General features: G+C 40.8%; 1 protein-coding gene across 1 annotated transcript in view; it reads left to right on the top strand.

Annotated features, from left to right (window-relative positions):
* The window catches only part of epha3 (eph receptor A3), a 94,722-nt gene that overhangs the window by 47,797 nt on the left and 34,073 nt on the right, over window positions 1-12,852 (top strand). Inside the window, exons 4-5 of the mRNA XM_070837528.1 lie at window positions 4,628-4,783; window positions 8,162-8,521. Coding sequence (XP_070693629.1) covers window positions 4,628-4,783; window positions 8,162-8,521 — 516 coding nt within the window. The remainder of the gene's footprint in view (window positions 1-4,627; window positions 4,784-8,161; window positions 8,522-12,852) is intronic.

Raw genomic sequence — 12,852 nt, 5'->3', positions numbered from 1 at the left:
CAGAGGCTTGCAGTTGTGCATAAAGCTGTATTTCGGCCACCCCTAACCAATGCTCACAAGGAGAAACGTTTGCAATGGGCTTGGAAATACATGAAGACCCAACAAGGCTGTTGGGCCATGGTGGCTGGTGGTTGGTCAGCAAAGAGGTGGTGGAGTGATGTTTTGGGCTGGAATAATGGGGAGTGAGCTGGTAGGCCCCTTCAGGGTGCCCGAAGGTGTCAAAATGACCTATGCAAAATATGTGGAGTTCCTAACGGATCATTTCCTGCCTTGGTATAAAAAGAAGAACCGTGCCTTCCGGAGTAAAATCATTTTCATGCGAGACAATGCACCATCCCATGCTGCAAAAAATACCATTGAGTCCTTGGCTGCCATGGGCATAAAGGGAGAGAAAATCATGGTGTGGCCACCATCATCCCCTGACCTCAACCCTATTGAGAACCTGTGGAGCACCCTTACAAGGAAGATCTATGAGGGTGGGCGGCAGTATACCGGCAGTATACCTCAAAACAGCAGCTCTGGGAGGCAATTCTGGCATAATTATATGAAATCCAGGCAGAAACTATAAATGGACTCACAAGTTCAATGGATGGGAGAGTTGTGAAGGTGCTATTCAAGAAGGGCTCCTATGTTAACATGTAACTTGACCTATAAAGATGTTTTTGATTGAAACAGCATTTAATTTGAGAAAAAAATATCTCCTAATGCAGAGAATACAACAGATTTGCATTTTCAATTCTTTATAACCTATTGAATGCTTTGAAACTCTGTCGTGCATAATAATTTGGAACACTGTATTTTGAGTTATTTAAAAAAACACTGTTGTCATCATCTGAAGTTTTGTTTAATAAAATCCTGATTATAATATAATTGTTGAGGATTTAAAAAATCGTACTGACTGTCATTTGTATTGACTATTTAGGAAAAACGAACAAAAACAGCATATGCGTAATAATTTGGAACACAGTGCACTAATTCAGACAATAAATATAATTGCTGCCTCTAAAACTCTTTGAAATTGGTCCCGCTTAAATGACCCATAGCAGGTTAACATAATCTGGTCCCACCAAGGTCAAGTCAGGTTTTCAATAAACATGCAAAAAGAGGGAATGCATGTGGCCACCAGATCATCCAGCAGTCATATTAATTATTGATGGGGGTGTCCTATGACCTAGACTATTGATCGAGCAAATTGCAGCCCGGGTTATTTTACAACCACCATATCATGTGGCTGCTGCAGCTTCACATGAGTGCATGTGTGTGTGTGTAGCAAGTGTGTATCGCTCCTTAAAAGTGAATGAAGAGATTGTGTTTCAGCTGTCATTATGTAGACATTGTGTTATACCCCTGTCAGTGTGTGAGTATTTGCAAGAATTTCAACTTGAGTGTGTGTTTGTGTGTGTGTATCACAAAGGAAGACGTACAGGGACAGTGATACACTCCTTACATGCTGTTGTTGCTGCTGTTATTGATTTGAAAATGAATAAAGGATGATTCAGGAGGGGATAACCTTCATATTTTCCTCTTGTGCAAATATTTCATTTTCTCTATTTTTGTCAACACAGTGATGTTCTTGTGAAATGTGCGTGTCCCTGTATATGTTATTTTCACACACACACATATACACACACACACACACACACACACACACACACACACATCTTTTAATTAATCTCACACACTCCGTCATCTGAAGAAGTGCTGAGTTTCCTCTCCTGGGGCACACACACACACACACACACACACACAGTAACATACTATCCACATACTGCTGGTGGATGTCAGTGTAACATATATTGGTTCCCCTCTAGATGAGTAGTTAACCGCCTGCGAGCTGAATCTGATTTTACCATCAGCCTCTGTCGGGCTGCTTTTTACCCTGGCAGACACAGAGGGAAGAAACAGGACCTTTATTATCCTTTTCCAACAGTTATAAAAATATTTTTAGGGTTGCGGTCAAGAAAATACAACATATCACTGTACTGTCATATGAAAACCTCATACCGTAAGTGCAGCTTTGGTTATTAATTTTTACATTGAAAGTTTATGAGATCCTCTCTGTGCCTAATAAGTTTCGCGGCTGTGTTACGCACTGAAAAGTCCCCGTATATTTTTAACTTTTAAGTGGAAATGGGGCTGTTTTTCTTACATTTGTGGAGTGTTGACTTGCCAGAGTCATTCATCCACGTCAAGTAAGATGTAGGTTCCTCTAGCAGCTGCAGAGGGCCGCGCTTAAAGGATTTAATATTAACAAATTGATCCGACTAAGAAGTATTTTCGGTGCAGCCAAAGAATGATAGAGCCAATTCATCTGTGCCATAGACCTCCACTGACCCCTAAAAACTATTGAAAAACACATCGGTGAACCACATCATTACACAGGGTGACACATTCCACAAACTCCCAGCACCATAAATATGCACTAATGCTCAAAATGTGTATTAATCCACAGCTGAAAATAGTTCCAAACAAATGCACCATTTACTCCCGTGTGAGTAATGGTCGCTAAAAACTACAAATGTGCAGCTGGTTAAGGAGATTATGTAGCCTTTTTCAGAATGAAAACATATAATCTTGACCCATTTTAAAAGAGTTACATCTTCATCGGGAACCAAGGAGCTTGGGGCTGTGAGCCACGGGCATAGATTTCCATTTTGAGATAACATAATTGCCTTGATGTTTCTTATCTTTCTTGATCTATGTTACTCTAAAAGAACAAGAAAAAAAGCATATACAGAAATAAAACACATATGACTTGGAACGTCCAAGAATAAAAAAAAAAAAAAAAGCTCCAGCCCACAGCTTTACCAGTGAGAAAGTAAATCTCTGTGATTGGTTAGTTTCTCATCCGCAGTGAGATGAATACCAGGAGTTGTTACATATGGTAGCTAAATGGAAACAGATCCAGTTGAACTTGATCTTAGTGTTTTAACTGTCCAGTGAATATAGTGAAGGCATCTTTTTTTTGGTGTTATCCAGGGGTGAACTGTTAGGGGCATGTGTGCTCTGTCAAGGGTTGTTTATGGATAAAGAGGATCAGATGAGGGCTCAGTCTGCCACTCTCATGAGATTAATTCATTTGAACTTTTGTCTGTTTATCCACACTTCTGTTTTTATGCTCCTTGTGCATTTCTGCTGACCCAGCAGTTATCTCACCGCTTCTCTTACCTGATTGGTTGGGGGTGCTGGCTGTCAGGGCTAATTTCCCACTGTGTCCTCCAATCAGGGTGGTCTGTTTTGTGTGTGTCAGCAAGTGTTGTGGTTGTCATTCCATCAGTAGGATCATATAGGGCTGTTTAAACCCACTTCACATCCTATTACTCTCACATGCACGCACGCGCACACACACACAAATACACACTGTACAGGGGAGGCAGAGGAGTATTTAGTGTAGCATCGGGACCTTGGTGTGCCAGTGTCAGTGATGGATATGGCAGTAGTATCAGCAGTGTTGGCTTTTGCAGGAGTGTGTTGTCCACCACTGGGATCTGTCAGACCTTTTCTGCTGAGCCCACACATTCTGCTGGCTTGCTGCTATTGCTGCGAGACATTTTTTTTAAATCTCGTGTGTTTGTGTGTATGTGTGTACACGAAAGAGAGAAAGAGAGAGAGAGAGAGAGAGAGACAGAGAGAGAGAGAGAGAAACAGCGTGTTTGCCTGTGGTTGCGTGCAACAGATTACTATAAAAGTTCCATGTTTGAATTTTGATACAAATCTGGATTGATTCAATCAGTGTCACCCAATTTTAATAATTAACCATATGTAGCCTATTTTCATGAATTTATCACACAGTTTACCCGCCTGGTTTTAAACACAATGTTGCTTAAACATTTGGTACACAAAATGGTCACATTTAAAGATATTGAATGCTGCTTTAATCCCATGATTTGTACCTCTACTGTTGATGATAAAGCCTACTGTCTATGGGCAGTAAAATGGACTTTACAACCGTGACTTTTTTCCTAGTTTTAAATGCTTTGAATCCTATCATCAAGTCTGATTACTGTGACAAGGACCTGAGTGTGTGTGAAGAGAAGAAAAGTAGAGAAAATAAAGGAGTGGGTTGGAAGTAAATAGACAGAGAAAGGAGAGAAAAGTTAGTCTTTTTTTGATCCTCTCCCCTTGATCCTCCTTCCTACACAAACACGCGTACACTTCCACATGCCATATACTTTACACAGGTGGAGTGTCACCCTGCTTGCACAGATTGCAACAGATTTGTGGTGAGTAGGAGTTAAAAGAGCTGCTGAGTGCTGATTTAATACCACAGATATTTAAAGAGAACAGCCCTTTTATCTGGGGGGACAATTTGCATTATTCATGTTGTGCCTTCTGAGAGATGAAGAGAGAGAGAAATAGAGACAAAGACCAGCAGCCAATGGATTCTTGTTACATTAACAACAGATTTACATTCAGTCCTCTTCTCACAGTTTGTGTGCGTGTGTGTGTGTGTGAGAGTGTGTGAGAGAGAGAGAGAAAGAGAGTACTAAATAATCTCCATCTTTCATCTACAGTGCTTGCTCTTGTTCTAGGAGGTGCTCTGACGAAGAATGCAGCCATTAGATAGCTATCGATGTGCTGGTTCAGCATGACGCTCATGCATCTGTCTGTGTTCTTTTGTCTCCAGTGTGCAGGGCAGGCTTCTACAAATCTACGCTCGGAAATATGGAGTGTTCCAAGTGTCCGCCTCATAGTTTCTCTCACCATGAGGGGTCGCTGCATTGTGGCTGTGAGAAAAATTACTTCCGCGCCGAGGGAGACCCTGCCTCCATGGCCTGTACCCGTAAGTGTGCCTCTAAACCACAGTTAACTCAACATTTGGGGCGATTTGATACATCATATGTGATGTCAGTGGCGTTCTGCTGTAATGCAGGTTCCGCCCAGATCACAGCTATTATTGTTTCACTTTTATTATTTCAACACAAGAAACATGTAATGAAACCTGTCTGAAACTGGCCTTGAAGAGACGCTGAAAGTCATTAGTTTGGCTGTCATTGAGTTTTAGTGTCTGATGGTCTTCACGCTTTTTAGATTCTTTACACAGATTAATTTTTGTAGAATATTGTATTTGTCCATGTAAAATGTTATACAACACAAAGTTATTCTTGTAACAAACCAACGTAAAATACAAAAAGTTACACATCTTATATAAGCAAATGTAAGCCAAGAAGTTTCAAAATTGTATCCAAAAATGTTGGGTTTTGTAGTGGTTTTTTATATAAACAGTAAAACAGTGTTTACAGTGTATTTTTCTCGTTAGCAGAATCTCATTATAGTTGGACTGCACATAATACTGTTGAAGATTGGTATGATAGTGTGCAATTTCCAAATACACCAACAAAAACAGCCTATTAACGGACAAAGAGCATCAACATTCCTTATTTATTTAAAGGTCACCAAAGCCACAGCTGCCCAAGAACTCTTTATCACCTTTTCCACTTTCAAATTGATTTTCTTTTGTCCCTCTCTGATGCAAATGGATTGCAGATGCAGATGCCTCCTGTAAGCCTTCCAAAATGCATTCCCCATAAAACTATAAATCACTGCATTCCCTCATGTCAGGTTATGGATACATCCGTTACTAAATGGGCTAGGGAGAAAAAAAAGTTTCACCGTGTGGAGAACAGTAGAAAATGTGAATTGAGGCCCACAGCCATAGACAGAACCCTAATTAGAAAGACAGTCACGGCAGGTCCCCGTTGTGATTATCTCAACACCATCTTGTCAGCTAGGCAAATTTCACCTCACTGGGACAGACTGAGCGACACGAGGGCTGCACGGATAGAATGGATACATTGTTAGAAGATAATGATCATGATTATCTTAGAAGGGGGGTTTGTATTGTGACTGTTCTGAAGTGACTTTTCAGAAGTGACTCATGAAATCTGAAAAGATAGGTAAAATGTAGGTAAATCTCAGAGGGAAGGAAAAAGAGAATATTAAACTCCCCCCCAAAAATCGACCAAAAAAAATCAATCATATGGTATTTCCTGCTGTGTTCAACACGAGGCGCTTCCGTAACAGCTGTATAGAGCATAGTCTACTCCCAAGAATTCAGTTCCGCCAATTAAAAATGCATCAATGCATTCCTCTATGTCCTACAGCACGACCTCTAAATTAGCACAAAAAATGTGCTGTGAGCGCTGGTCTGCCTTGCTGGCCATCACCATTGATGTGACTTGCTGAGAAAACACAGTGAAATCACCTTTTTCAAAATGTAAAGTCTTGGCGTCTGCTGTCTCTGTCTCCGGTGATAGATAGGAGTCTGGAAAGAACCTAAAGAGAACTGTCAATACATAGGTAACTTTGTGAGAGATTGGAGATTACCTGCACATCCTCACTTCTTACACACCATAATTCATGTCACATGTTAATCTCGATGTCAGTGTATTATTTTGACATTTGGAATTGGTATATGATTGCCTCCATGTGTACATGTGCATGTCTGTGCAGGTAATATCTTCTGTTACAGGTCAAAGAGTTTGATGTGATCAGTGGAGGTAGCTTTATAGGTGAGCCAGAGGACTGTCAGGGTCAGATTAGTATCAAAGAAAACACAGCATCACTTTTAAAAATACACAGAGTAGGTTGATATGTGCATTCTTAATACTGGATACTGCTGATAAAGAGGGTATCACTGTGTTTGTCTACCAGAGGAACATATTCGTTGGAAAAGGAATGATAATTTTGAGAGAAGATCCTGACAAAGTATTTGATGGTTATTGCTTAATTAGAATTGGCTTTTTTTCTCAATTATCACATTGACTGTACTTGGAAACAAATGTGCCTCATCAAATGTAATTTTGATCACAGTAACACGACGTCAGATTCTTTGCATTTGGTGATTTCTGTTGCGGCTAAGCTGGAAACGATATGTATGATAGGAATGATTTATGAACGATTTGTATGATATGAAATCATACAAAGCCATGAATTGTGTAATTCTAGCCTAAGTTTGAATGGTAGCTTACTGGTAATTGTAAGGTAAAGTAATGTCCTATTACATTGTTACCCCCTTCATTGTGTCCAAAAAGTACATTCAACTATAGAACATTAAATCTGTTTTATTTTATTTCAATTGGAAGCACATTATTTAGACTATGAGCTGCTAAACTGCTTTTAAACTTCACAGCCATGTTGGATTAGATCCATGTTTGATCTTATCTTATAGCATTACACATGTCTTAAGAAGTCATCGAGATACCCTAATGTGATCTTTCAAATGTTCTCTTCAGGAAGACATTCGGTGTATTTTTTTTTTGATTTTTCTCCTGCACAAACACAGTCAAAGACAGTAATGCAGATTACTGAGACAGGATCTGCACATAGTTTATGAGCAAAGTGAATTCTTGTCAAGTCAAACAAACCAAACAAAGCATTTTATCTCAAGACACAATCCACTAAGCCCATTTCAATCTCTTTTCCTCCTCCTCCCTGCTCTATTCCCTGTGGAATTATTTGGCAGTTTTGTTTTGTCCTCCGTGCAATTACAGTCTTAGCTTTGATATAAAAATCTGGAAATATTCAGAGAAATCTGTTTGTAATAAGATGTTTTCACTTTATATGTCAAGCCGATTTTGATGGAGATTCATTTTGTTGGGAGAAAGTCTGTCACACCCCTCTGTTCTCTTACTGATGCAGAACAACAGAGGGAAACAGACACATACTGTATTACGTACACAGGCTCATATTAACACAACCCTGATATTATACTGTGCCATAATTAAACTACAATGACAGAGGTCCTTGTGTACATGTTGTACAGCACGTTAGAACAATTCTTTAAAGTGAAAATCTGGTGAAAATCTCAAGTAGGTACCAGCATGTTCTACCGTACCCCAACTGCTATCACTGCGCCTTGGATGAATCACCTAAATGCCACTATGTAGTGTAGCATGGTGTTGAATCTTTTTTATATTGTATAATGTGAGAAGTGAATTCATCCTACATACTGTTGGTACAGGGCAGATGTGCTGTTAAATCGAAGGTCAGTTTGAAGGTGATGCTACCTTTGTCCTATTATTTCCCTTTTTCCAATATCCTTTCTACTACTCACTGTCCTTTCCACCTTCTTTTGTTCCACCCAAAACCCCTCTCCTCCCCCCCTGTATTTAATGACCCCCTCCTTTCACCTTCATTTCACCTCTTCTTTGTTCACCAGGTCCTCCTTCAGCTCCTCGAAATGTGATCTCGTCCATCAACGAGACTTCGGTTATCCTGGACTGGAGTTGGCCGGAGGACAGTGGTGGGCGCAAGGACATCACTTTTACTGTCCTCTGCAAGCGCTGCCGTGGTGCTGCTGCTAATGGCAGCAACGGTGGGACCCAGCGTTGTGAGCCTTGCCGGAGCAATGTTCGCTTTCTGCCAAGAGCCACGGGCCTCCACAACACCACAGTGACAGTGGCTGATCTGCTAGCCCACACTAACTACACATTTGAGATTGAGGCGCTTAACGGTGTGTCATCGCTGGCACCCAAGATGAGGCAGCATGCCGCTGTCACCATCACCACCAACCAAGCAGGTGAGATGTCACAGCAGATGGGTGGGTGGATAAAGACATGCACTATAATCAGACAGACATTCTCTATAAAAATGACTTTGAATCACGTGTTATTGATGTCCAGTTTTTCTCTCCAAATAACTTCTATTCCAGGTGACATTATTAAGTAGAGGCACTTGTAGAATGTAGAGTGTGTTGCGTTGTGTGTGGGCATAACTACATCATTATCAAAACTCGTTGAAGCCGAAACTTTAAGAACATTTCATTTAAAGATGCAAAATGTACCACAAAGCACTATGTCAAAGGCAGATGGACATGTTGTTTAGTCTTGAATATCATTAGTTCTACTGTGTGCCCAAGACTTTCACTTGATGTTCACTCTTAAATGAAGGTGTAATTTATTTTTGTGGAAAGTGACAAAAGAGCAGTACTGCAAGAGAAACAACTTCAAGACAAGTCAGTAAGTTGGTTACATAGAAATTGATGGACAGTATCTTTTCTTCAGTGACACACCAAAACAAATGTTTTCTACACCTCTTTATCTCTCCAAGCCTGGTTTAAAACGTAAACTTTTAGGAGTTTTCAAGGCACAACGAATAACACAACCATCTCAATGTAAACCATTCCCCTAATTTCTCTGATTGGAAGTGAAGTACAAGACCACGAGCGCTCAGGTGCTCTAAGTATAATAAACTAAGTGTGTGAATATAGCAGGTACCTAATACATGGATTATATTCAAGTGCCTCTCTCTAAACTGCAGCCACTTTTTCTCTGTCCCTCTAAATATCCTTATCACATAGTACTCTAGTCTATAGTTTATGTGCGCCAAACATATGCACTCCAACCATCAGGCCTGGACATTTACAAGGCGATCCCAGGCTGCTATTCTCTTGTTTAACGACCAGGATCGGATGTCTTCCTCCTTCTCAAAAAAAAAAAAATCTCATCCTTTTAACAGACACTTTTAAGGTAAGGATGGGCTCCTAAAACTCCCATCAATCTTTATACAAATATCTTTCCACACATCCAGTCCTTAAAAGAATAAGAAGTCAAAGAGAAAGAGGTGCTGCGAAATTCCAAGAGTAAAATAAACCTAGCTGCAGTAGAAAGTGCCAAACCTCAGAAATCCCTGAGTCTAGTAAGGAATGTGCAAAGGTCTCACTGGAATATATCCATTTATTCTTTCCCCTTTCCTGCTCCCTTCACTGTTCTCTTACACAGTTTGCCTTTGTATTTATTAAGGTTTTTGTGTTGGCAGTTCAGTTCAGTTTTCCTCTTAGTCATGTTTTAGCTCTTCTGTTCTCGTTCTCTCCACATCTGGTCACATGATCATTTATTTTCTACCCGTTACTTTCCCAACCTTTCCCGATCCAACCCACACCCAGCTATTGTCTTCCTCTTTATGCATTTCCCCATTTCTCTGTAGGGCTTCTTTGTTCTAAAACTAAAGGTGATTTAGCACTCAGAAGGAACAGATGGGAGTTTCTCTCATAAGAATTGTCAAACTTCCACATTTCATCACAACAGTGATGATAGGCAGGTGGCAAGAGCTGTGAATTCAAACAGAGAGGTTGATATTGGTATACCATGAAACGTTGCTGAGGCAATGGAACTGATGCTCTGAGCCCCATGCAGACATGGCTCCACTTTATTTGAGGAGCATAAGAGTAGCTTTCAGCTACAGGTTACTGTGTGTGTATTGGCTGTTTTCATGTAGAATCAGTGAGGCCGGCCAATGCAATCACTTTGGAGATGCATGCACGTGTGTCTACGCTAAACATAAGTCAGGACTGGAGTTATAAGAAGAATGGGAATGAAAAGCATTTTAAGTAAAGACAATCCAAATGAAAAAGACTTGGAGCATTATAATCTGTGTATCGTTAGTTAGGGGGGATTCTCTCTGCGATTGGAATATATCAGATTCGGAGAAGACTTATCATCACTAAGAGGGCTGTGTGTGCTCTGAATATTGAAAACAATCTTTAATGTTTGAGTGATCATCAGAAGAGATGGATCTTTGTCTTTCCGTATTATAGATCAAGCACATGCAAACACATAAAAGCACGAGAGCACACACCTCAACACCATACCCATGTTCCCTTTCACTCTCCCACACACACACGCAGTCCTCTCTCTTTCTCTAACAAATATCTCAGCCTGCAGCTGCACACTCTCCATCAGCCCTGAGAGTTTACAAGGATTAGGTATGTCAGTGCACTAGCCCCACCCGTCTATACACTTTCTCTCACATAAACACACACACGTACAGATGCCAAAGCTGTTAAAAGCTGGATTAAGTGTTTCCCTGGGAAGGTAGCAGTGTGTCCTGGCTGTGCTGTCAAGGTGCTGGCAGATAGCTCCTCTCCTTCCACCTCCTTTGCCCTCCACACATTGTCATAACTATGCTAACAACAGCGTAACTGTGATCCACATTAAGAGTAGTCTAATATCAACAGTCTGAACTGCAGCTGAACTTGGCAGAGAGGCTTTGGCAGAATAAAACACAGGCGCATAAAGTGTGCTGTAAATACATGCTTTGGGCAAATCCCCCCTTCACCTGCTTATTGATGTCATGATGTAGTTTTTGGTGAACATATTGAAACATACAGTAGAGAAGCACTCTATCAATTATTTTAACCCTAATAAATATTTCATCTTGGTTTGTTTTCACAAAGTCTGAAAGTGGCTATGATCAGTAGCCGTGCAGTCCAAAAGAATGTACAAACAAAACGGTGTGATTAGAAGATGGGAGTGTAGAACAGAGAGATGACAAGCAAGAAATTAAGAAGACAAGTAGAAAATGTGTTTTTGGCACTCACCAGTGTATCCCCTTTTAAAAGCCAGCATCAGCCAATATCAGATTTCGGCCACGCTTTTAAGCCATTTGACAGCATTTTCATTTCTTTTCATTAAATTCCATAGTACTGCTACCAATAAACTACAATCACTTCCACAAGTGTTGTACAGAATAAATAGACATTTTCAAACAGCTGCATCATGTCCCCAAAATCACAGGTGAGTGGTGCTGAAGGCCAGTTTTCAAGTCGGTTATGGGCCTGGTATCATGCTGTATCAGTTTTACAGTTATACCACAGACAGAAACAGAGAGTGACAGCAAATTAAGTGCTTGGCAATAGACATGCAGAGAGAGAGAGAGCGAGAGGGAAGCAAGGAGAAGGAAAAGGAGGAGGAGAGGAACTTGAAGCTGCCTCCAAGCGGCCCAGACACAGTAAATCATTACCACCATAAACCACAGAGCCAATAAAAAACACAGCCTCACCCCGCTATCAGAACCAGAGGGAAAGGAGGAGAGGAGGAGCAGGGGGTATAGAAACAGATTCTCCCCATCTGGATTCATTACAGGAGAAAAAATAACTTCCCGCGGAAGTACACGCGAGTATATGCACGGAAAGACAAGCACACACACACATGCGTAGAGAGACACACTCTGCAGCTATATAATCACAATCAAGAAAGGCTCGAACATTTCAAAGACAAACATGTTTTTTCCTGTGGTCTAATAAAATTAAAAGTCAATGCCTCAGATGCCGGGCTGGCCCCGGAGCTGCCTGGCAATTAGAGAGCAGTAAAAAAGGGAAATGAGAAAGGGAGTGGAGAGAGAGGAGAGAGAGAGAGAGAGCGAGAGCGAGCGAGGGAGGGGTGCAGGGCTCGACAGAGGGAGGGATGTGCTGAGTTACTAGATTGGGACCATGTGAACTCCCCAAGGCGAGGCGATGCTTGGGTGAAGTATTGGTGAGGAGAACGCGCCACTCCAAAATTACGGAGGCAGTAGTGAGATAAAGGGAGGAAGATGGTGTCTAGGATTTTCACTTGAAAGCACAACGTCTTTCTGAGGAATGCAGAGGAAAAAATAGATGCTCCAATAAACGCGGAAGAACAAACCATTGTGAAAAATTGCTTCGTAAGCAATATAAGCAGGAGCAAATGTAATGTTTTTGCATTCAACTTAATATTGAATTGGAGTTTGGCGTTGTTGCTAGCTTCGTTGACAGTTAACATGGTAACCAAGAATAGCCTTGTTTTACTTTATTTTGATGAAATTAGCCAGCTAGTCCTCCCAGAGATTATTTCTCAAATTTTTTAGCTGGCAGTCTTTTCTGTGTCTGGCAGTTGACGGTGCCTTTACTCACCACTCTTCTTGGAAATGAGTATCATTATCTTTTTTTCTCAGAGAAATTTTCTTAGGGAAGACAAAGCAGACACACTCTTCATAATCATACATTTCCAAGCTCTTAGTCATTCCATACTTGCATGGGTTAGAAAACAAGTGATCTACTGAAGCAAAACAGATGTTTGTTCATGTGAGGAAAATGATACCACCATTGTTAAA

This window comes from Pempheris klunzingeri, chromosome 10 (genome assembly GCF_042242105.1).
Source record: "Pempheris klunzingeri isolate RE-2024b chromosome 10, fPemKlu1.hap1, whole genome shotgun sequence".
Lineage (NCBI taxonomy): Eukaryota > Metazoa > Chordata > Actinopteri > Acropomatiformes > Pempheridae > Pempheris > Pempheris klunzingeri.
The sequence above is the reverse complement of the archived record's forward strand: the minus strand, read 5'-3'. Positions and strand labels throughout refer to the sequence as shown.